Below are 26070 nucleotides of genomic sequence, written 5' to 3' on the forward strand. Positions count from 1 at the left end.
TCTGCAACAGGCATCCCCAAACTTCTGTAAAGAGCCAGCTAGCTGGCCTCCGGCTCTGTCATGACTACTCAGCTTGCCTGTGCCCCACAGCAAGGCAGGAGGCAGCCGGAGATCAAATCAGTCCAGTGGGCAGGGCTATGTTCCATAAAACTTTACAAAAAAGGCCTGGATTTGGCCCACAGGTGTAGTCTGCTCTGTGTGTCCCTCGTGTCTCTGTGCCTTCAGTGTTACATCTTGTGAGGGTAAGCTCTTCTCTGCTCCCTTCTCCACCCTGCCAATCTTGCCACTGCCTCATTGGCTCAACCCAAAGCTCACTGTCTCTTTGAAGCCGTGCCCCAAATCCCTTCCGTACATCTCTAATTCATCTCTCTTCCCAGTGTCGGATGTGGCTGGCATATAGTAGGGGCTCAGCAGTGTCTTGGTATCTCAATGAATACAGTGAAAGTTTATACCTTAGTCCCTCATTATCCACAGGGGGTAGGTTCCAAGACCCCCGGTGGATGCCCAAAACTATGGATAGTCCTAACCCCCATATATGCTATGTTTTTGCCTATATGTACGTACTTTTTCACTTAAAGGAAGCACTTTATGGCTTTTCTTTGGCATATGCCCGCTTCACTACGCTTTGGGGTAATCTATAATAATAAAAGCGTAATGTGCTAATTAGACCGACGTCCTTCTGGACGAAGCCAGGGCTGCAGCTGCGGGAACCAGGCAGACAACGTGGCTGCCAGGGAGGGATCCAGACCACCGCCCGCAGCTGCGAGGGAGGGATCAAGGCAGCTGCTGCGGCTGCAAAGGCCTACTCTTGCACGACTTTCATGCATCGGGCCTCTAGTTGTTAGGTAAAATAGAGTGACTTGAGCACACGCACTGCGAAGCCACAACAGCTGGTCTGATAATGGAGGTGGCTAAGTGACTCACGGGCAGGAGCAGCCACAGTGGGGAGGCACTGGACAAGGGGAGGAGTCAGTTCGTGGGCAGGAGGGAGCGGGATGATGTGAGATTCCATCATGCTACTCAGAATGGCATGCAGTTTGAAATGAACTATTTAGTTCAGGAATTTTCTACTTTCTAATATTTTGGGGCCGGGTTGACCATGGGTAACTGAAACCACAGAAGGCAAGCCTGTGGATGAGGGGTATGGCCGTAGTTGCTTTCTGAGGACGTTGGGTTCGGATATGCAAAGTGACAAGAACAGTGTCTAGCCCAGAGTTGTGTTTGCTATTCAGTGTTTTTATTACTCTGTCAGTCATACCTGTGTGTGTGTATCGGGATTAACTGTCTTGAACATACTTAGTGGCAGGAGCAAGCGCGAGCACTTTTAAGTGCGGAAACACAACCCCTGAACGCTCTTTGAAGTAGGTGAGTCTTCAGCAGCTTCTTCGTGATTAATGCTCTGTCGTTCTGGCACTTGAAGAATCTCCTCCGTGCCGTCTCCTGGCTGCCCTCTTGCTGTGTCAGCTGTCACAGACTCCGGTAATGCGGGTTTTCCCTGATGTGCTGTGGTCGTTTCGCCCACCTGTCCTGCCGGCAGCCTCTCCCCTGCCCCCACCCACCTGCTTCCTTCCTCCCAGGCGACCCATTCTGTCCTGGCTGTCCCTTCTTCACCTGCAAGGCATCTTCCAAAGCGTAACCTTTTCAGAACATGTGTCCAAATTCAGATTTATTGCAAGATTAGTCAGCCTAGTCATTCAGAGTGGTTTGTGGCCATGCACAGGGCCACAGTCCATGGACAGATAGGAGATAGATAGATAGATAGATAGATAGATAGATAGATAGATAGATATATTTGTGGTGTTAGTTTTGTGGAATTAGGGGGAAACTATAAAAAGAGGGGAGATGGATAATGACAGGAAGGTTGGAAAGCCCTGCCCGATTTGCTCGAGGGGAATTGTGTCTGCGTGTTTGTGGTGGCCTGTGGAAGGGCTCCCTGTCACGGAGCTTGCCAGCAGCTGCTCAGGGAAGCTCCCGAGTGCACTTGGATGGTTACTGACGATGGTGTGACAGGTACTGACCTCTGGTGGCAGAGACACCAAGTGTCAGGTTTGTGGTGCCAGCCCAGCTGGTTGCTCCTTGACTGTGTGACCTGGTACTACATTAAACAGCTCTGCTCACCTGTCATCCAAGTGCTGCCCTTCCTTCTGCGTTTCCATACTCCCATTAGACTGAGGCTTATTTTCTCAATTATAAAAATAGTTATAATTTTATTAAATATTTTTTAAAATTGTAATCCTCACCTGAGGACATGCTTTGAGAGGAAGGGGGGGGGGGGAGGGAGAGAGAGAGAGAGACACAGAGACACAGAGACATCAATATGAGAGAGAAACATCAATTGGTTGCCTTCAATATTCCCAGACAGGATCAAACCACAACTCAGGCTTGAAATACTTATGATTAAATGTTTTCTTCTTGAAGAGATTAAAAATGGTGGCAGAGTAAGTGGATGCTACACAGACACGCACCCAGGATCAAACTGAAATTACAACTAAAATACAAAAATGAAAGACCATCGTGAATAATAAACTGAAGACTAGCTGGAGAACCCTGATAATGCAGGACGGGAAGGGAGACCGCACAGAGGCTGGTAGGGAGGGCGGAGGTGCGGAAGGGCTGGCCGGGTTCCCAGAGACTGGAGCTGAAGTTCCGGAGAGCTCTCTCAGCTATGGAAGGTTGTCACTGAGAAATCTGGGTCTAACCCCCAGCTGGGCCCCCAGAGCACCAGAACTGAGAAAGGTGTCCACATAACACCTGGCTGTGAAAAGCAGCAGGGTTGCTGTCTGCCAGGGAGAGATGGAGAGAAATGCAGGCACCCGCTTAAAGGGCTAGCGCACAAAATTTTGTGTGCAGCCACTCACCTTGGGCTCCAGCAGAGGGAGCGCAAAGTGGACTGGAGCTGTGTGAGCAGAAGCCAGGGTTGGGGGCTCTGGGGCTAGAGCTCGGAAGGCAGACATACCAGTTTCCTGTGCTGAGTCACTCCCTCACGCTGCGGAGGACACCTTTCTCAGGCAGGCCTTTGCTATCCAGGTGGTTTTTACCTGGAGGGGGAAGACAGTTGACCCACCCTATTGGAAAACACCTTGCCCCACTGTGTGGAGTTTCTGAGGCCCATTAAGAGACTGAGAATAACAATTAGCCTCCAGGCAGAAGCAATTACCCACCCTGTTGGAAAACCTCTCGCCCAGCCTGTAGATGGGACAATTGCCTGAGGCTACTCAAGACTGAATCCAGTTAGTGGCAGAGGTGGGTCTCTGGAGACTTTGAGCCTTTACTTGATATAATTAGTGAGAAAGAGCATTTGACACTGCCCTGCCCTAGAGATTGGGAGACATAGTAGATCTACCTAAAACATAATCACAAACCCAAACAGGCAGCCAAAATGGAGAGACAAAAAAACACCCAAATGAAAGAACAGAGAATTCTCCACATGGAGAGCTAAATGAAATGGAGATAAGAAATTTATCTCACATAGAGTTCAGAATAATGATGGCAAAGATGCTCAATAGTATGAGAAAAGATATAGTAACTATTAAGAATGACATAATAAAGAACATAGTGGAAGGAATACACAGCAGATTAGGGGAAGCCAAGAATCGGATTAGTGAATTAGAAGATGGTAGAAGAATCACACAATCAGAGAACCAAAAAGAAATAAAAACAATTAAAAAACAGGATGACAGCCCTAACCGGTTTGGCTCAGTGGATAGAGCATCGGCCTGCGGACCGAAGGGTCCCAGGTTCGATTTCGGTCAGGGGCATGTACCTTGGTTGTGGGCACATCCCCAGTAGGGAGTGTGCAGGAGGCAGCTGATTGATGTTTCTCTCGCATTGATGTTTCTAACTCTCTATCCCTCTCCCTTCCTCTCTGTAAAAAAAAAAAAAAAAATCAATAAAATATGTTAAAAAACAAAACAGGACAACAGCTTAAGGAAGCTGTAGAACCACATGAAACATATATTCTGCAAGGCTATCATTTAAAATAGTCAAAGAGCTTCCCAGACCCCCCCCCCCAAAAAAAAAAAAAATGGTGGCTAAAGGAGTTTATCACCACCAAGCCAGTGCTACAAGAAATGCTAAAGGGACTACTGCTATAATGAGAAGAAGTAGAGAGAAAAACATAGGCATACAAAATTAAATGGCAATAAATAAGTACCTATCAATAATAACCTAAATGTAAATGGATTAAGTGCTCCAATCAAAAGCCATAGGGTAGCTGAATGGATACCAAAACATGACCCCAATATATGTTGTCTACAAGAGACCCACCTCAGGACAAAAGACTAACCAGATGAAGATGAAAGGATGAAAAAAATTTTCCATGCAAATGGAAAAAACAAAGCTGGGGTAGCAATGCTCATATCTGACAAAATAGACTTCCTTATGAAGGCCATCATAAGAGACAACAAAGGTCACTACATAATACTAAAGGGATCGACCCAAAACGAGGATATAATCTTGGTAAACATATATGCACCCAATATGGGAGCACCTAAATATTTTAAAAAAACTTTTAGAGGACTTTAAGGGAGAGATCAACAATACAGTTATATATAGTAGGGGACTCTAACACCCCACTGACTTCACTGGATAGATCTTCCAGACAAAATATTAATAAGGAAACAGTGACTCTAGATGGCACACTGCATCAGATTGATTTAATTGACATTTATAGATTATTTCATCCCAAAGCCGCAGAATATACATTCTTCTCAAGTGCACATGCGTCATTCACAAAGATAGACCACATGTTAGGACACAAAACAAGTCTCTACACGTTCAAGAAGGTTGAAATCATATCAAACATCTCAGATCACAATGGAATGGAATTAGAAATCAACTACAATAAAAACACCCAAAACATTCAAACACATGGAGGATAAATAGCATGTTATTAAACAATAAATGGGTTATTAATGAGACCAAGAGAGAAATAAAAACTGTCCTGGAAACAAATGGACATACAACAACCCAAAATCTCGGACATAGCAAAAGCAGTCCTGAGAAGAAAGTTCATAGCACTATAGGCCTACCTCAAAAAACAAGAAAAGTTAATAATAAACTATTTAACCCTACGAATTAAAGAACTAGAAAGAGAACAACGAGAAAAGTACAGAGTAAGTATAAGGAAGGAAATAATAAAGATTAGAGCAGAAATAAATGACATAGAGACAAAAAAAAATCAATGAAACCAAGAGCTGGTTCTTTGAAAAGATAAGTAAGATTGATGAACCATTAGCCGGACTCATCAAAAGACAGAAAGGATGCAAATAAAATCAGAAGTAAAAGTGGAGAAGTAGCAACTGACACCACAGAAATACAAAGGATTCTAAGAACGATGAACAACTGTATATAAGAAGCTGGACAGTGTGGATGAAATGGACAAATTAAAAATACATATATAATCTTCCAAAACTGAATCAGGAAGAATCAGAAAGCCTGAATAGGCCAATAACAACTGAGGAAATAGAAGCTCCCAGCAATCAAAAGCCCTGGTCCGATGGCTTCCCAGGAGAGTTTTACCAAATATTCAAAGAACTAACACCTATACTCCTCAAACTATTTTAAAAAATCCAAAAGGAAGGAATACTTCCAAGCTCTTTTTATGAGACCAGCATTATCCTAATTCCAAAACCAGATAAAGACACTACAAAGAAAGAGAATTACAGGTCAATATCCCTGATGAACATAGATGCTCAACAAAATATTAGCAAATTGGATCCAGCAATATATTAAAAAGATCACACACCATGACCAGGTGGGATTTATTCCAGGAATGCAAGACTGGTATAATATTCGCAAATCAATAAACGTGATACATCACATAAATTGAAAGACAAAAATCACATGTTCCTATCAATAGACATAGAAAAGCATTCAACAAAATCCAACACCCATTTTTTTATAAAATCTCTCAGCAAAGTGGGAATAGGAGCATCAAATCTCAACATAATAAAAGCCATATATGACAAACGTACAGCAAACATCTTACTCAGTGTGCAGAAACTAAAACCATTTCCCCTAAGAACAGGAACAAGGCAGGGATGTCACCTATCACCACTCTTATTCAGCAGAGTACTAGAAGTCCTAGCCACAGACAAAAAGAAAACATAAAAGGCATCCAAATTGAAAAGGAGGAAGTAAAACTCTCACTATTCGTAGATGACATGGTATTGTACATAGAAAACCCTAAAGATTCCACCATAAAACTACTAGATTTAATAAATGAGTTTGGCATTGTAGCAGGATACAAAATCAACATCCAAAAATCAATGGCTTAAACACCAATAATGAATTCTCAGAGCAATGTAACAATCCCATTTACATTGCAACAAAAAAATTAAGATTCTTAGGAATAAACTCAACCAAAGAGGTAAAAGTCTTGTACTTGGAAAATTACAGGATGTTGGAAAGAGAGATAGAGGAAGATATAAACAAGTGGAAGAATATGCCATGTTCATGGATTGGTGGAATTAACATCATTAAAATGTCCATACTACCCAAGGCAATCTACAGATTCAATGCAATCACCATTAAGATACCAACAGAATATTTCACAGATCTAGAACAAATACTCCAAAAATTTATATGGAACCAAAATAGGCCCCAAATAGCTGCAGCAATCTTGAGAAAGAAGAATGAAGTTGGAGGAATCACAATACCAGATATCAAATTATATTACAAACCCGTCGTAATCAAAACAGCCAGGTACTTGCACAAGAACAGGCATATAGATTAATGGAACAGAACAGAGACCCCAGAAATCGACCTACACAATTATGTTCTATTAACATTTGACAGAAGAGGCAAGAACATACAGTGGAGACAAAACAGTCTCTCCAATAAATGGTGTTGGGAAAATTGGACAGATACATGCAAGAAAACTAGAAACTAGACCACCAACTTACACCATACACAAAAATAAACTCAAAATGGAAAGAAGACTTTAAGTCATGAAACCATTAAAATCCTAGAAGAAACCATAGACAGCAAAATCTCAGACATTTCTCATAATAATATGTTTACGGATACATCTCCTAGGGCAAAGGAAACTAAGGAGAAAATAACAAATGGGACTACATCAAAATAAAAAGCTTCTGTGCAGCAAAAGAAACCATCAACAAAACGAAAAGGGAGCCCACTGTATGGGAGAACATATTTGCCAATGATACATCTGATAAAGGGTTAATATCCAAAATATACAAGGAACTCATACACCTTAACAATAGGAAGGTAAACAATCCAGTTAAAAAAATGGGCAAAGGCCCTAAATAGACACTCCTCAAAGTGGACATACAGATGGCCAGGAGAGACATGAAAACATGCTCAAAGTCACTGATCATCAGAGAGATGCAAATTAAAATGACAATGAGGTATCACCTCACACCTGTCGGAATGGCTACCATCATCAAATCCACAAATGGCAAGTGCTGGTGAGAATGTGGAGAAAAGGGAACCCTCGTGCACTGCTGGTGAGAATGCAGACTGGTGCAGCCATTATGGAAAACAGCATGGTGTTTCCTCAAAAAATTAAATATGAAACTGCCATGTGACCCAATAATCCCACTTCTAGGAATATATTCTAAGAAACCTGAAACACCAATCAGAAAGAATGTATGCACCCCTATGTTCCTAGCAGCACAGTTTACAGTAGCTAAGATCTGGAAACAGCTCAAGTGCCCATCAGTAGACGAGTGGATAAAAAGGCTGTGGTACATTTACACCATGGAATACTATGCAGCTGTAAAAAAGAAGGATCTCTTACCCTGTGAGACAGCGTGGAGGGAGCTGGAGAGTATCATGCTAAGTGAAATAAGTCAGTCAGAGAAAGACAAGTATCACATGACCGCACTCATATGTGGAATCTAAGTAACAAACTGATGAACAAAATGGACCCAGAGACATAGACGACAGAACGGGAATCTCAGAGGGAAGGCGGGGGAGGGTGAATGGTGGAGAAGTGATCAACCAAAGAACTTGAATGCATATACCTGGTAGGTACAACACATGGACACAGACAATAGGGCAGGGGGCCAGGGCGGGCTAGAAGGGGTTAATGGGAGGGAGGGACATATGTAATAGTTCCAGCAATAAGGATGTAAATGTTTTCTTCTCTAGCTGGCCTCATAGTAAAAGCTTACCATGTTTAGTCAATTGTTAGGTCCACCTTTTACTGTCTCTGGAGTCAGGACATAGCTTCACACTGATGGAAGCTTATATTTGGTGAGAGGATGGTTGTCTTGGAGACCCAGGGCGTTTTGTTACCTGAAGCAGCAAGATCCCTGCTGTTGCACAAAGGGAAGGAGACTGCGGGAGGTCTCGGGGGTCCCGAAAGTGGGGTTTTCTTTGGGCTTCCCACGACATGGACAGTGGTCAGGCGCTAAGACCACACTGTTCATCTCCATGACAAGGGTCGCCACCCCCTTCCCTCTCAAGACCGACTTTGTCTGCTCCTTGGTGGGCACCTTTCTCTGGCCCCACTGGTCAGCTGCCCGGAGTCCAGACCGATGGGTCAGACACCTGTCTATTGGCTGGGGTGGTCCCCTCCTCCTTGGTGGGGCGGGCAAACCCTGAAACGTTGTTATACCAGGTTCCCTGCGACGTCACATTTTACCTGGGAATTTTAAAGCTGGAAAACTGTTGATACAACAAAGCATTTGGCGTTTACTTGGGGGGAAAATGGAGGATTTTTACATCCTTTTTTATGATGAAAGTAATAGGTGGCACATGCTAAGTACAGGGAGGTCCTGTTCCGAGTCCTTTGCATGTATCTCATCTAATCCTCAGAACAGCCTTAAGGGGAAATGTTTTTAGCATCCCCCCTTTCAGAGAGGAGGAAAGCAAGAAAGTAAGAGGTTAAATAAACTGCTTCAGGGCAAGGTTTCAAGCACAGGCTGAGCATGACAGAGGAAATAGCTTTTATTTGGAAACCGTCTTTCCATTTTCTCACCTCCTCATGCTTCAGCCCATTTCCACGCTCCACCCAGGCTCCCGGGGTGCTCACCCATGGCTCCTTTTTGCAGACTCCAGGGGACACGTACCAGTCCCCCGAGGACCAGTCAACAGAGATGACTGCCCCCCCCCCCCACCCACACAGCATTCCTCATAAGTGTCTGGCTGTTTATTTTCTTGATGGTTTTTACTCTTCTTCCTTTTTTTCCTTTTTTTGGTTCGGTGACAGGCTTAGTGAGTCATTTCATACCGCACAATTGCTCTCCTTTCTTGAGCATTAGACATGGGACTTCCTCATGGCCTTGGCCTTGGCCCCTTCTCATCCTGTCCCCCTCATCCTAGACCAGCGGTTCTCAACCCGTGGGTTCTCAACCTTTGGGGGTCGAATGACCCTTTCACAGGGGTTGCCTAAGACCATCGGAAAACACATATGTAATTACATATTGTTTTTGTGATTAATTACATATTTTAATTGTGTTCAATTTGTAACAATGAAAGTACATCCTGCATATCAGATATTTACATGACGATTCATAACAGTAGCAACATTACAGTTATGAAGTAGCAACGAAAATAATTTTATGGTTGGGGGTCACCACCACATGAGGAACTGTATTAAAGGGTCGCGGCCTTACGAAGGTTGAGAACCACTGTCCTAGACCATCTTATGCCCTTCCCGGCTCTAGTTACTGTGACACCTGTCGCCCAGTGTTTTTATCCCGTGGATCCCAGATCGATACCTCACCAGCCTCAGCTGAGTATTCAGTTACCTGCTCGGTATCTCTGCCTGATGGCTGTCACAGCCTGTCTGTCCTAGTCTCCCGCCCCCACCTCCTCTTTGAAAACGCCGGCCCGATTAAGTAAATGGCACCACATCCACCGGGTTTGGTTTTGTTAACAAGAATGATGCCTAACTGTGGCTCTCTCACTCTCCCACCCAAGTAATCAGAGCCTCTCAGTTTTACTTCCTAAATGTGACGCTCAAGTGGGCCAGGCGTCGGCATCTTCTCGTGAACCGTTAGTGGCCAGATCTCCTCCAGCATCTGCTCAGGCCCCTCGACAAGTGCTGCACTTAGGGATTTTTTTTTTTTTTAAAAAAGAGAGAAACATCAATGTGATAGAGAAACATTAATCAGTTGCCTCCTGTATGTTCCCCTATAGGGGATCCATCCTGCAACCTGGGTATGTGCCCCGACCAGGAGTTGAACCACAACCCTTCAGGGTATGGGACGATGCCCAACCACCTGAGCCACACTGGCCTGGCCTTAGAGATATTTTTTAAAAACATGTACCTAGTCAGCCCTAGTTGGTTTGGCTCAGTGGATGGAGCATCGGCCTGCGGACTGAAGGGTCCCAGGTTCGATTCAGTCAAGGGCATGTACCTTGGTTGCGGGCACATCCCCAGTAGGGGGTGTGCAGGGGGCAGCTGATTGATGTTTCTCTCTCATCGATGTTTCTAACTCTCTATCCCCCTCCCTTCCTCTCTATAAAAAAATCAATAAAATACATTTGAAAAAAAACAAACATTTACCTAATCACCTTGTGTCCATGTGATTTTCCTTTGCTGGAGCCCACGTCTCTCCTGCTGTTCCCTCATGTACCTGCTCCCCCCACCCCCGCCTCATTGGGTACCTGTCTCCCCCTTGCATTTCCCTCCAGCTCTCCTTGTCTTTAAGTTCCTCTAACTGCCATGTTCCTCTGTGCCATCTGCACCTCACACAGGCTGTTCCCTCTCCCTGGAGTGTTCTTCCCTCTCCTCCCGCCACCGGATCTCAGCCAGCCTGTGTCACGTGCCTGGGGAAGCCTTTCCAGAGTCCCAGACAGGACGTCACGTGTGGTCTCACGAGCCCTCGCAATGGCTCTGGGTTGTGAAGGAGGAATGCTTTTACCCACGTTCCTTTGCCATTGAATTGTAAGCTCCGGGAGGATGGGGACTGAGAACTTCGTGTTTACCAGGCCTCACAGACATTGTGATGCGCGAGACCTCATGTTTAGTAAATATTTGGAGAGTGCGCGTGCGTGTGCGTGTGCGTGTGTGCGTGCGTGCGTGCGTGTGTGCGTGTGCGTGTGTGTGCGTGCGTGTGCGCATGTGTGCGTGTGTGTGCGCGTGTGCGTGTGTGTGCGTGTGCGTGTGCACATATGTGAGCTTTAACTTTACCTTTGCCTCTCAGGCTTAGTGCAGTTCAAAGGCGTCATGCTCTTTCTTATAAAGAATTAAGGCGTTTCTGCCCTGGCCGGTGTGGCTCAGTGGTAGAGCATCCGCCTGCACACCGAAGGTCGGGTTTGATTCCCGGTCAAGAGCACGTAACTGGGTTGCAGTTTCAACCCCCGGCCTTGGTCGGGGCCATGCAGGGGGCAACCAGTCGTGTTTCTCTCACATCAATGTTTCTCTCTGTCTCTCTTCCCCTCCCTCCATTCCACTCTCTCTAAACATCAATGGAAAAAATTCTCAGGTGAGGATAAACAAAAAGTAATTCTATATAATAAAAGGCTAATATGCAAATTGTCCCCTCAACCAGGAGTTCGACCAGAGGGAGGGGCCAGCCAACCACCCATGGCCCTTCTCCCCTGCCAGACCTGCCCCTGATCGGCCACCACCCTACCCCAACTGGGGGGAGGCTGGCCGGCCAATCTCCCACATCCCCTCCCCCTGGCTGGCCTAGCCCGATTGGCCCCTGGTCGGGATGGGCCATCCAGACCTCACCCATGCACGAATTTGTGCACCAGGCCTCTAGTAATAATAATTAAGGCCTTTCTGTTTGAGGCAATGAGAGGACATCCATTCACCTAGTTACTGTGTGCTTATCACAGAGCAGGGTCACGGGGGAGGGACGGAGGAAAGGACTATGGCTTGTGTGTCTCCCACCGTAGATAGGAAGTCCGAATGTATTTATTACACCAGGGAGGGGACAACGGAAAGGCGGGAACAGGGCACGGAAATGTGACGACTGCTTACGTGATCTGGGTAAAGTCTTAGGTCTCCCTTCTATGGTCAACTTGTGCTGATGTGAGGAGGAAAGAGTGTAACATACCTCCACCTCCAGTATAAGGGGGGGTGGGGGGGGGCGGACCTTTTGGGGGAAGAAACTCATTTGGGAGCCTTTGGGTTAAATTTTGGTCATTTTTTAAAACCTGTTTAATTGGCTGTTTCTGCCTCGTTCTGAGCTATTTCCTGTGTCCTTACACTTACCTAACCTCACTGCTGTTTCTGAAGGTTGTGACTCATGCGTTTTGTTATACTTGGGTCGTTTGTAACTAACAGCAGGTGGCTATCGGGAAACTGTCATCTTATAGATCATAGACTATATTTTCCTTGAAATGCAGTGTTTACTCATTCCATTAAGACTTGTCAGCAACACCCACGTCCACATCCTCGGGTGTCTGTTTATACCTCCGTTTGGCTCTCACGTTCTCCTTGACTCTAGCTTTGGGGTGTGCCCCCCCCCCCTTTAAGTCTCAGATGTAGTTAGAGCCACTGTTGTTAAGGGCGTGAGTCAGACTCAGGTCGGAGTCCTGTTTCTTCTACTTAAAAACTGTGAGACCGCGGGCAAGTGATTTCCAACCGCACCTTCTTCGTGTGGCAGCAGGGAATAATAACAGGCCCGGATGGTAGGGTTCTATGTCGGTCGAGTAACATGGGCATGGCGTTCCCTGCAGTGCCTGCCCCGGAGTATTCGCCGTGAATGTGACCGCGATAGTGACTGAAGAAAGGACCGGAAAGGCGGCTCAGCAAACAGGTGAAGTCAGCGTCACCATGAGTGCGCTGGCCAGCCACAGCCGCCCATCCAGGGGCAGGTTCAGTGTCCGCACGGCCAGACTTTCCCGCGTGAATGTATTGTGCCCGTCCAGGTGGCAGCATTTGTGATGGGCTGTTGATCCGTCCCCACTCCTCAGTCTCCTGCGAGAAAGGTGGTGTCATCCCCACTTGACAAATGAAGCTCAAGGTCACGCTGAAGGTGATGGCAGTTCTGATCCAGGTTTGGTCTAGATCTGCCGGTTTCCCTTCTACCCTCGCTCCTGGGCTCGCACCGCGGCCTGCGGGCTTATAAAGGGAACGCCTGTTCCATCATCTTACTCTGCACGTCGTATCATATTTTGATTTGAAATCATAATTCTTCACGGAGCTTCCTCATGTTGTGGGACGTGGCGTGCTGTATTTGGGGTAGCCAGAGGCCCAGAGCGGAAGGATTTATCAATTGCTAAGCCCCGAGATGTGCAGGTGTTTGTGGACCTAGGTTTAGGCTCTGGTCACCTGAGATGTGTCGGTCTGAGCAAGTGAGGATACATCCTGTCGGAATCGGAAACTGCAGGGCATGGTGGGGACTTGGTGGCATCACCTGACAACTGACTGAATTTGGCTGAATTTGTGTGATTCAGGATGGTTTGCTGAATATATTCATTTACCCCTCTTCCCTCCTAAAATCCTACTGAACTGACAGCAGTCAGTGAAATCAAATATAGAATGTAGTCTCGCTGAACAAAAACAAAAGCTTAGTTCTTGGAAAAGCCCCTTAGAAATAAGAGGGGCTTCTTAATTATAAATGCAGAGATTTTGAAAATAACATTAAAAGAAACCTGTACATATCAAACTATACCAATAAATTTAAAAATCTCTCTGCCACTTTTGAATAAAGTTGTAAATTTGTTTTTTCCTGGTTAATTGATTATCCCTTTAATCAATCACCATAAAAGAAATTAAAAAGTGCCCTAACCGGTTTGGCTCAGTGGATAGAGCGTCGGCCTGCGGACTCAAGGGTCCCTGGTTCAATTCCGGTCGGGCATGTACCTTGGTTGCGGGCACATCCCCAGGAGAGGGAGTGTGCAGAAGGCAGCTGATCGATGTCTCTCTCTCTCATCGATGTTTCTAACTCTCTATCCCTCCCCTTCCTCTCTGTAAAAAATCAATAAAATATTTTTTAAAAGAAATTAAAAAGTCATTAATTGTACACTTGAAATGGGAGAATGGTATGGATGTGACTATATCTCAATAAAGCTGTTATCTACCAAAGTCCTCACCCTTCCTCTGCCCATGCCAAAGATGCCTGATATTCCGCCTGTCGGTGGTGAGTTCTGTAAACCCTACGGCAAGCATGTCAAACTCAAGGCCCACGGGTCGCGTGTGGCCCACAACAAATATTTTTGTGGCCCAGCCAATATAACGGTACATAAGAAACATTTTAATAAAAATTTCGTAACTTAATTTTACAGTATCCTGTTATACATAATTATTAATAACGAACTACAACGTTTGTTACTGACTGATTACTCTCATCATATTGCATTCATTTCCCTTACGCGCAGGCACACTATTTCTCTCCACTAACACTAGCAGCGAATATTTTAGCAGCCGATGGCCACGTCATTAGTCTTGGACTGACTTGTTTGGTATGCACAACAGGAAATATTTCGCTTTTGGAGAACAAGAAAAATAGGTTTACTTGCGTGACGCTTATTAATTAGTGCAGTTATTCAGTGTCTGGTAAGTTAATGTTCAAGACAAAATATTAATTTTTATTAAAATGTTCTATTTTATGTTAACAATGACTCATTTATTTCAGCCCTTTGTATTCAGCATGTCTCTGTAAAATAAACCTACGTTTCTTTGGAAATTGAAGCTTTTGTTTTTTGGTGGCCACATAAACTTAAACCTTGTTTATTTGGCCGGGTTAGCCTTTGAGTCTGACATGCTTGCCCAGGAACAGTTAATGCGTCCATTGTTTGAATTGTGCTAGGGCACCGGAAAGGCTAGCAGCTTCCCAGCTCGTTGTGTGAGGCCAGCTTGATCCTGACATCAAAGTCAGATGCCAGCACTCGGGGAAGACAAGTGAGTAACCCGTTTGGAAGACGGGTCGAACGCGCACCTCAGCATCAGCACAGTGAGCCTTGCTGTGTGAGCGAGCAAGGTTTGTCCGAGAAACGCAGGAAGGCTTCGGTGTTGAGAAACCCCCGAAGGAAGGCATGCCAGCAGATTGAAGGAGAGAGACCTCTGGGCATCCCAGTGATACTGGAACAGCAGTGGATAAAATTCAGCGGACGCTCCTGTAACGAAATCCGCCGTCAGCTCGAGAGACGAGGCGGCTTCTTCCCGTTGCTGCAAGCGCGTTGCCTGGGGGCCGGGCAGTGTGGCTCCTGGCACTGTCTGCCCAGGGGGTCCTACTCTCCTGACCTGCCTGGTGCTCGGAGCTTCAGCCCTGTGAGCCGACCTTGTCCTCGTTGTTGTTGCAGCTCAGCATTTGGGTCTGTTTCCTGAAAAAGAGGGAACATGGGCTGTGATGGGGGCTGCAGTCGTGTGGTCCCTAGAATTCCACACGAAGCCATTTAAAACTCTGCTGGGAGTCACGTGTAATTTCACGGTCACTGCTTTGTCTGTCTGAGACATTCCTTGGGCATCTCTTGCAGCTCCTTGAAGTACCTCCTCGGGGAATGTGTGCCTTTACTTACTTACACTTTTCCTTCTTTTCTCTTACCTCTTCGCCCCTAATCTGGAAAAGTATACGCGTTTTCCTCTTCAGTGGACAGTTGAAACCAAATGCAAAAGCATGGAAAGGGAAACGAAAGCATTTTATTTATTCGGCTGCCTTGTAAGTCCTTTCAATTACAGTTAAGCTTTGACTTTGTGAATATTCATGTTTCTCAGCACTTTAGGAAAGTTTACACGAGTTTAATCTTTTCCATATACTTTTTTAAAAAATGTTATTGATTTCAGAGAGAAAGGGAGAGGGACAGAGAGATAGAAACATCAATGATGAGAGAGAATCATTGATCGGCTGCCTCCTGCACGAGCCCGAAACCCATTGAACTGTGATTTCCTGGTTCATGGGTCAACACTCAACCACTAAGCAACACTGACCAGGCTTCTCCATATACTTTTAACTTCCATGTCCCCCTTGTTTATTTATTTGTTTCTATTTTTTAATCCTCACCTGAGGATATATTTTCCATTGCCTTTCAGACAGGGAGGGAGGGAGTGGATAGAGAAACATTGATGTGAGAGACACACATTGACTGGTTGCCTCCCACAGGCACACCGACTGGGTGGGGAGCAAACCTGACACCCAGGTACGTGCCCTTGACCAGGAATCAAACCCACAACCCTTCAGTGTGCAGGCCTGTGCTCTAACCACTGATCCACACCGTCCAGGGCCCATGGTCCTCTTTTTTGCCTGTTTCTTGCTCAACTGTTTAAAATGGTTTTCTAAAAGAAAAGATACTATATGCAATAGTAAAATTGTGTTCCTAAATGTGGAATAAAGTATGAAAGATCATTTTAAAAATAACTAACATTATTGATAATCTTTAAAAAAAATTATTTTAAAATTTGCCGAAACCGGTTTGGCTCAGTGGATAGAGCGTCGGCTTGCGGACTGGGGGGTCCCAGGTTCGATTCCGGTCAGGGGCATGTACCTGGGTTGCGGGCACATCCCCAGTAGGAGATGTGCGGGAGGCAGCTGATCGATGTTTCTCTCTCATCGATGTTTCTAGCTCTCTATCTCTCTCCCTTCCTCTCTGTAAAAAATCAATAAAATATATTAAATAAAAATTAAAAAAAATTATTTTAAAATTAAACCCTAAAAAAAATTTTTTTAATGAAATTAAGCCCTGTGGCTAGCCACCGTTTCACAGCAGCAGGAGCTGAGCAAAGTGAGCAGCTACTTACTGTTCTGTACTCAGAGGCTTTAATTATGCTCTTTGACTTGAAATCTCCGGGGTCCGAGTTCACTGGGGCGCTTGCCCAGAGAGAGCAGAATTAAATCCCTGTGCTGCCGAAGGCGGCGTCATTACGGAGCCAGGTTTATTGAACCCAGCGCTGCTGTTTCCTGTCCCCTCCCTCGGGAGCGTGTCCCTCTGCGTCCTGTGGGCACTGGCAGCCGGCGCTCGGGCGCACCGTCCCCTCCTCCTGCTCTCGTCCTCTCTGTCCCCTCCCTCGGTCTCGCCTTCCTCAGATGAACAAATGGTCGGTGGCAGTCTGTTCTGTTCCTTTTCATTCAGAACCACACCATCTTAGGACACATTTTTTTACAGATTTTAAATTAAGATTCAGTGTACATGGTTTTGAGAAAAAGCCATTTATGACTGTAAAGTTGTTTTGCTGTATTTTCAGGTTTTTAAAATATGTTTACAATAGTGTGAACATTTTAAGGTCTTCAGTAGTTTAATTCAATTTAATTACATGTTTTTGTCCAATAGAAAAAAACTTCAATATAAAATATACCTGCAGATACTGTTAAAGCTTTAGATCGATGCTGTTTTGCTTTAACAAAAAATGATGGTGCATTTCCATAGATGCATTATTTCTGTGACTAAAACATCCCTTTCCAATCCTGCAATCTTACAAAGGTCTATAAATAAAGCCTCTTTACTGATCATTAAATCTAGAACCACTAGTATTCTTTTGAACGCCTGTACATTATTTTTCCCTCTGAAGTGAGAAATGTAATTCAGGAATCTCGGACTCATATTTAGTCGTCTGCATTTACTAGTGTGTCTGTCTGCCAGTGACATGCAGGTCAGCAGGCCTGGGGCTGGGTTGGCACCCAGGAGGACCTTGCTGGGTGCCTGGCCACTGCCTCGGAAAGCTGCGGTCTAAAGGAAGACCTGATGTTAGTACAAGGCAGACGACTCCAAACGTGAGTGGTTCACAAAACTCTAGTGGAAATGTCAAAACTGGGGCTATTCCTTGAGACTTGAGGGTCTTCAGGAAGGTCTTGTGGGCCTTTGAACTGAACTTTGAGGGTGTAGTCATTTCCTGAGGCCACCGTTGCACATCCTCTGGAGGCCCTCAGGAAGAACTCTGCCCAGGCCTCTCTCGGCTTTTGTAGTTGCCCATAGCTCCTGGTGTCCTTGGCTTGTGGCTGCATCACTCTGATCTCTGCTTCCGTCTTCCCAGGGCCATCTCCTCTGGGTCTGTCTGTGCATTCTCCTCTTCTCTCTCTGGTCATTGGATCGAGGGCCCAGCCTGGTCCAGGATGATCTCATCTCAAGATCCTTACTTTAATTATCAGAGACCTTTATTCCAAATAAGGTCTCCTTCCGTCATGCCAGGAGGAGATAACTCTTCAAGCCACGACAGAAAGGCAAGTGGGATGGGGACGCGCTGTTTTCGAGGAGAGGCCAGCAGGCACACAGCAGACACGGGAGCAAGGGTCACATTCCCAAAGGAAGTATCGACGTTAAGGTTCCTAGGGGGTGTGATGGGTTACAGTTCGATTCCTAGAAACATGAAATGATGAGTGTGTGTGTGTGTGTGTGTGTGTGTGTGTGTGTGTGTGGTGGGGGGGTGGAGGGGGGGGGTGTAGTAGTGGGACCTGTCAGGAATTATTGAGCCAAGGGTGGTATGTAGTCAGATCTTTTAGAAAGAAAAATGTGTATTAATCGCTTGCATTTGAACTTTGGTGTGGCATTTTCAAGTTGTTTTGTTAACCTTTGCAAATTAAACACTTTACCACATATTTTCTACTTCCCAAAGGCATTCTTTAGCAGCTCCCTTGAACAATGATGTTGGGTTAGCATATTGTTATTGGAAAGGTAGTGAGATTTCATGTCATTCCACAAACAGCCTCCCCTGGTAGACCAGTAGCTCAGGTGCCAGTAGAATACCCTGTAATTATGCTTCTGCCCAGTGAGCTATAAAATAACAAAAGAATGGAACGTTGTGATACTATCTTAACCCCAGTTACCTGCTGAATAATGAGAATGTGAACATCGTGCCTGCTCAGGAATGTTATAATGCATTCCAAACAACCCGTCATTGTTGAAAGGTTTTGTTGTTTTTTCTTTTTGGTTAACTCCAGATCACTCTAGTTTTCACTATTTCTGTGTATTTTTCCCTTCAAGTGAATGTGTGTGCCCTCAGCCTTGACTCAACAAGGGCTTCATCGTAACGTAAGTCACACAGACGAAGCCACCTAACGTCAGGAAGCTGTACTGTGCGTGGAGAAGCAATGACATTTTAGAACATTTTACCTTCTTTTCCTGACTTAAATGCTGACACTTTTGTCATTGATGTTGTTTTATTACAGTAATGACAATCTGTTCATACTGAGAACCAAAATAAATTTTGTTGTAATTTGTTTTACATATTTAACATTTTCCTTTTGCCTTGTTGAGTCAAGCTTTCTACATTTAAGAAAAGTATTGTACAACCTCCTCGAGCCCCAGAACCCCAGGCTAATCCTGAGAAAAACATCAGCCATGGGCGAGGGGCGTCCTCCCAGGACCCGCCCGGCCCTCTTCAGAAGGACCCGGGCCCCACACAGGGAAGGTCTGCGAGGCCGTCACAGCCACAGGAGCTGGTCGGGAGACGCGGCTGAACACTATGTGCTGTCCTGGGGAGTTCAAAACTAAGGAAATCTGAGTCACGAATGGATTTCTGTTAATAATTAGTCCACTATTATTTTATCGGTTCATTAGTTGTAACAAACGTAAGACGTCAGTGATGGAGGAGACCTGGCTCTCGCTGTTGGGGGGCTGGTGGATGCTCAGGACAGAACCCGGGGAGCCCCGCTCCCACACCACTCTCCCTTCCTGTGGACACACACGTACAGAGGACCCAGAGGCCCAGCCCCCGGCAGGTCCCTGCTGACGCGGAGGCTGCAGGTACAAGCCGGGGAGTTCCGGGAGGACGTGGGAGAAGTCACAGTCAGGGCAGACTTGGAGGAACTCGGACTGTGCTCCACGCTTACACCCACGCCCGTCAGCGGAGGGGAGCGCCCTGCCGGCGTGCGCACCACCTCCGACCAGTCCTCCCGTAGGACTGGGTTATAGCTCAGAGTGTGGAGTAAACGTCACGCGTCCACATTGAGGCAGACAGAAGCTCCTGCAGTGTGGAAGGAGGGGGAGAGTACAGTGGGGACAGCTTCTACCTGAGCCAGGTGAGCCAGGGGAGGAGTCATGCTGACAGCAGGTGCACCCTCGATGTAGTGGGATGAGGGAGTGTTCTACCTGCAGTCTTCCTCCCAGCACACAGCCCCAAGGTTGAGATCGTGAGAGCCAAGCTACAGACTACGTGCCCAATACCCCTCCGAACGGTCAAGGTCATCAAAAACAGGGTCTGGCAGCTGTGACCATCTGGGGGAACAAGGAGCTGGTGACTAAATGTGCCCTCCTGTTTGGGATCCTGGATCCGATAAAGGGCATTAGGGAAATTAGGAAATCCAACAAAGTGTGAACTTTAATGATAACGTGTCAGCGTTGTTCATTAGTTGTGATAAATGTGCCACAGTAATATCAGAGGTTCACTTCAGGGGGAACCTGGTGTTGGGGGGTTGGGGTGTACCAGGAACCGATTCATTATCACAGCTTTTCTCTAAATCTAAAGTTGTTTAAAATAAAATGTTCATTTAAATATTTTTCAAAAATCAACAGGAGTTAAAATGTACCTTAAAAATTTGTTTGACGCTAAACTTAGAGTTTAAAATATTAAAAGTTTGAGTATTCCTTTTTATAGTATTTTAAGATTGTATCTCAGATATTCATATTGAGATAGTATCATCTATAATAGGTGTGCTCCTTTTATGAAAGGGCGTGATTCAGTTAGTGAACAAAACATCTTGTAAGGTTTCCTTTCTGGGTGATGGATTATTACGTTTTATTATGTTAGTTTTCCTCTGGATCTCATTCATTTGAACTCAGGAGTGTGGGTGTGGCCGGCAACGTGTGACTTACATATTAGCTGAGAGGATGCTTGACTGTCTGTACAATCCCCACTGAGCTGGTGGCAAGGAAACGGCATGTGTCACAGCAGAGCAGTCGTGTTCTTGGCGAGGCCTGTGCAGCTGTTCTGAGAGCGTCTGTGCTTCAGTTCTTCCTCATGCGATACTCCCGTTTTCCCATAGATCCGTGTTCCGGGGAACATGGGAACACACAGACTTGACTTCATCATCCATTTTCCAACTGCCACTCTCATCTATATATATAAAAGCCAAGCAACCAGAATGATGGAATGACCAGTCGCTAGGACACATACTGCGGTGGCCAGCTGGCCCAATCAAGGCCCTGATCAGCCAACCTCCCGTGTCCCTTCCCCCCCCACCCCCCGTCGGCCCGGCCCCAATCAGCCCCCATCAGGGCAGCCGACAGGACCCCACCCGTGCACGAATTTGTGCACCAGGCCTCTAGTTCATTCATAGATCCCACATTTGCCCTGGGTCGTGCCCGCAATGCTGTTGTGACGGTTGATGTCTCTCCTCCATTTGGGCATCAACCAGAGGGGACCCTGGCCTCTAGCACAGCGGAAATGTTGGTAGCAAGGCCTTGCCTGCATCCAAGTTCTCCTATTTCATTATCTCTGCCCGGGGCATTCCTTGGCAGCCTCCTAACCAAAGCAGGCAGGAGTGATTCTTACAACAAGACAGCCTGAAGCCTGTGCACAGTCCGACTGACAGGTCTCCCGCAGCCTCGACCCTCCCTGCACAGAGCTGCCGCCTGCTTACTGACACACCCTATTCTGTTTCCTTCCCTGGCTCACTTCCCCTGCCCTCAGGGTCAGCTTCGGGAGAACCCACACTAAGATCCTATGCAATAAATAGTTATTGACTGAATTAATGTACTAGATGAGTAAGATCCCGATCATTCAAAGTATCCAGGAAAGGAAAGACGATGAGAGCTTACAGTCACTGTGAACGAGACATACAGTGCCGACTGGTGTGAAGTGCATAGTGGATGCTGTACATTCAGAGGAGGAGGCCATTGCCCACCTCATTCCTCACCCACTGGCTCAGGATGCTCACCACCTGTGTGAGCCCATGTGACCCTTTGCTCATGTCCAGGCACCAGGCGCCCTCCCTCTCTGCCAGCATGTGAGCTGGGAGGGCAGGGACCGTGTCTGCCATGTTCATCTTTGTTCCCAACAGCAGGGACAGTGCCTAGCAGACAGCAGTGCCCCACAGGTATCTGCCGGCCACACCCGGCCACGCCCGGCCACGGGCAGATGCAGCCGTTTAGCCTCCACGAGGAGCTGCCGTCTTGGACCGGTTGAAATCCCACTGTGCTCACTTCCTAACTGTCCGACTTCGGGCCAGTTACTTCGCTTCTGTGAGCCTCAGTTTGCTGATGTGAAAGTGAAGAAAGGAAGGCATCGCCCTCAGGGTTGTTACATAAATTCAACAAGGTAATTCAGTGTAACGTCTGGTATTGCAGTGCGTAGTGAGCACATAGACGGCGTCTGAGGTTGGGTTGAAATTGGAGACTAAAAGGCAAAGAAGGATATTTAAGTTAAAGCAGATTGAATTCAAGCAAGTGAGATTAAGGACAGTAGGGGACCCGGTAGGGAGCTGTTTGCCTGGACCTGAGCACAGGGCGTGGGAAACAGGTTACAGGGGAGCCGGGTCACCGAGGCCCCTGGTTGGACGAAGACGTGGGACGCGGTGCGCGAGCAGGAGGGGAGACAGATGAGGGGGGGCTGTCCAGGGGCTGATGGGATGATGCGTTAGGATTATAGTGCCCGGAAGAGAGGTCAGAATTGAACACAGGCTTGGCAGAGGTCCACCAGCTGATCATGGCGTTGGCAGTCCGTACACACTGTTCCCCCCAGTAGGAAATGTAAGAACATCAAGGGTCCTTCCACAGCGAAAGGACTTTGGTTAGTTTTATGTGGTCGTCTACGTCTTCCCACACTGCACGGATCGCCCTGGGCCCCGTAGAGCGTCACAGAGTCCTGGAGATGCCCACTGAGCTGAGCCATGGAGCCAGGCTGGGAGTTAGGTGACTGCAGGCCGGGGCAGGAGGGCCATCATCCTCGAGAAGAGCACAGCTTTGGAATCAAGAGGCATCTGGGTTCAAATTCTGGCTCCACAATTTCTCCGTCATGTCCGTGGGCTGAGGGTAGTGAAGGAGGAGTTAACTGGGCTGAGAAGAGATGGGAAAGCGTTCCAGGCCGAGAACCCAGCCGCCGAAGCCCCTGCAGAAGCAGAGGGCGTGGCATTGAGGAGGGACTGAGGGAAGGCCTGGTGGCTGGAGGAAGTCCTGCGGGGATGGGGGCCAGGCCTGCCCGGGCAGAGCTTCCTAGGCTGCGTCGGAATTCTTTTCTCTAAAGTCCTCGGGAACCATTGCGTTCTCAGCAGAGGGCTGATGTAGTTAGATTTGCGTCTGGCAAAACCATTCTGTATGCCACGTGGGCAGCTGGAAAAGGAACAAGATGGAAAGCAGAGACCAGTTAGGAAGTCAGGGTATTTATGTCAGATTGAGGGCAGTGGCCATGGAGGTAGAGGGAAACAGGTGGGTTTAAGGGAGCACTGGGTGACAGCCCTGGCCGGTTTGGCTCAGTGGATAGAGCGTCAGACTATGGACCAAAGGGTCCTGGGTTTGATTCCTATCAAGGGCACGTACCTTGGTTGGGTTGCAGGTTCCTCCCCAGCCCGGACCCTGGTCAGGGACCGTGGAGGAGGCAACCAATCAATGTGTTTCTCTCACATCGATGTTTCTCTCCGTCTTTCCCTCTCTTTCACTCTCTCTAAAAATCAATGGAAAAATATCCTCAGGTGAGGATTTCAGAGAGAGAGAGAGAGAGAGAGAGAGAGATGGATAGATAGGTTTGGGTGATAAATTGGTGAAGGCGAAGGAGGCGATATGACGAGGATGCTGCCTGGATTTCTGTATCATTGGTCGGGGGCGGGGCCACTCTCTTACCTAATAAATATGCCGTAAACCTACACAATACACTGTCGTCCCTTTTGTCAGTTGTCAACTAACTTTTACCAGTTAACTGCCATGCGTCCAAAACGGAAACCATCCCCATTCCTTCCATATGCGCTGGAATATTTGCGAATTTTCTTTACAAACCCAGAGATGTCACTAGCAAGTCTGATTTGAAAGTTGGGCGACCAGAGTTGGCACGCGAGGTTTGCGGCTATAGGCGCGCGTGGTGTGTGGGGAAGCCCCCGCTTGCGTCTGTAGATGTTTAGGGCGTACAGTGGGTTTACAGAGACTAAATAAGAAAGATGTGCATTTGTCCACGTGGTTACCATTTTCAGTGTGCTTTTGTGTGGGCCCATACTCCCATATGGTATTTTCATAAATGGTACCTTTGTGTGAAATGAAATTAATTTTCAGTTGTTCACTGCCAGTATGTAGAAATACGATAGCGTGTTCTTTGTTTATTAGCTCTGCCTTCTGTGACTTTGCTGAACTCTGTTTATTAAAGATCTGGAAACTTTTTTGTAGCCTTTGGTACTTTCTCTGTAGAAAGTCATATAGACTGCAAATTAAAACAGTTTTGCTTTTTCCTTTTTGATCTGTGCGCTTTGTGTTTTTTCTGGCCTTCGGGCGCCAGCGAGGCCCTCCAGCCCGGCGTTGGGTCAGCGGAGTGAACACCCAGGCCTTCTCCTCACTCTCACAGGGAAAACGTTCATATTTCCCATTAAGTCCATCAGCAGTAGGCTTTCCATACGTACTCTGCGTCCCTTCGAGGGAGTTCTTTATTGTTACTGATATTTGCCTTTCTTTTTCGTTCCTTCTTAGCAGAAGACTCGGAAAGTGGCGTTTACATGCGATTCATGAGGTCACACAAGTGTTACGACATCGTCCCAACCAGTTCAAAGCTCGTTGTCTTTGATACTACATTACAAGTAAGTGTGCCCGGCTTGCAGGAATTGTTGGCGTGTTATGGGGATGGCTACCTTGTGAGGTCATCTCAGTCCGAAAATACCCGCAGACACGTACTGGGGCCTCGCCACACGCGGCGCTGTGCCGAGGTTCTGTCTGGGTTCCTCATCGTCACGGCAGCCTCATGGGGAACGTGCGGAGAAGGAAACGCCAGTTCTGAGTGGAAGAGCTTAAGTCACCAACCGAAACCACAGATTCTAGAATGTAAGATCCTGGCCCACAGAGCGGGCGAGGATGGGGTCTGGACCGCAGTCTGTGTAGGGTGCATGCCTCCCTCAGTGTGTCAGGTGTTTTATTTTTTATTTAGTAGAATATGTCACAAATTAATTGGAAATAACACTGGTGAAAAAGGAAAAAAATACTGTGGTGGGTAATCTCCTGAGAGAACTTTATTGATCTCTTTTAGCAGAAAATTTAAACCTGCCCTTTTTGGTATTAAAACTGTGCTTTTTACAGCTCATTTTTTACCAATATGACTATGGAAAAGTGCTAAATAAGACATTCAGTGTAATAGCAAATGCCCCCGTACATGCATGTCTGCGTTTAGCGGCCTATGACACGCGTCTTTGCCAAGGAGGATTGTCTTTGGTTGTGTTCTCCCCAGAAGTAGCGGCAGAGCCAGAAATTCCTGGGAATCGCACTTTATTAGGGTCCTTCCCAGGAGAGTCCCTACGGGCTGGGGAGCCTGGGAAGGCGGAAGCCTGCGGGCCAGATCTCAGACAGAGGCCCCAGGAGGGCGCTGCACTGACGCGAGGCAGCAGGCCAAGGGTGAGGGCCAGGTGTCCTTGCTGTCCTGGGAGGGGTGCGCCCGGGCTCTGCCCGCTCTGCCTGTGCTCTGGGACCCCGCCCCGCCCACGCCAGCCTGGTCTGTGTCGCTCCAGCAGCTCACCCGCCCCAGGTCTTCTTCACAGGACACCTGGGCTCCTGGGGCCACCCTGCCTGCATTCCTTCTCAGGAATGTGAAAACGGCCTTGTTCTCGCTGCGTTTTATTTCCCAGCTGGTTTTGATTAGCATCTAGAAATACAACTGATTTTTGTAAATTGACCTGATTTATATCTTACAATTTTGCTAAATTCACTTACCAGGGACCCTTTAAGGACCCTCTAGACCCCGAAGAGGAGAAGGAAGCTGCAAACACTGTTAGAGTAGGAACATAAGGGACAGCAGCTCTAGAGGTGTGGTCTCTACCACTGTAACTACAGATTTCAGGAGTCAAAGAACTAGAAAGTCTAATTCCCCAGCAGAACTGCTGGGTCAGCCTGGCTCACCCGCTGCCACCCCCAAAGGCTCACTTCTCCAAGGACCCGGGTCCTGACCGCTGGTTTCCCGCCACCAGAAGAAGGACAGGCACCACGGCCTGAGTGCTCTCACTCAGCTTCCCCCTCACCAGGAAACGATCTTTCTCCTGAATTTAGAATTTAGCCAAAGTGAGTAATACATGAACAATGCAGGGCCAGCCTGCCGTGAGGAATGTCCGTAGACCAGGCCAGCGGTTCCCAGGAGCCCCTCCCACCCAGGCT

General features: G+C 46.9%; 1 protein-coding gene across 4 annotated transcripts in view; it reads left to right on the top strand.

Annotated features, from left to right (window-relative positions):
* The window catches only part of PRKAG2 (protein kinase AMP-activated non-catalytic subunit gamma 2), a 223518-nt gene that overhangs the window by 167676 nt on the left and 29772 nt on the right, over positions 1–26070 (top strand). For 2 of the 4 annotated variants that reach the window (XM_081101735.1, XM_081101737.1), the window contains exon 6: positions 24406–24512. In XM_081101735.1, the coding sequence (XP_080957861.1) occupies positions 24406–24512 (107 nt within the window). The remainder of the gene's footprint in view (positions 1–24405; positions 24513–26070) is intronic. The other 2 variants (XM_081101736.1, XM_081101738.1) reach the window with 1 other exon arrangement.

The sequence above is a fragment of the Myotis nattereri genome (assembly GCF_964212035.1).
Source record: "Myotis nattereri genome assembly, chromosome: 11".
Lineage (NCBI taxonomy): Eukaryota > Metazoa > Chordata > Mammalia > Chiroptera > Vespertilionidae > Myotis > Myotis nattereri.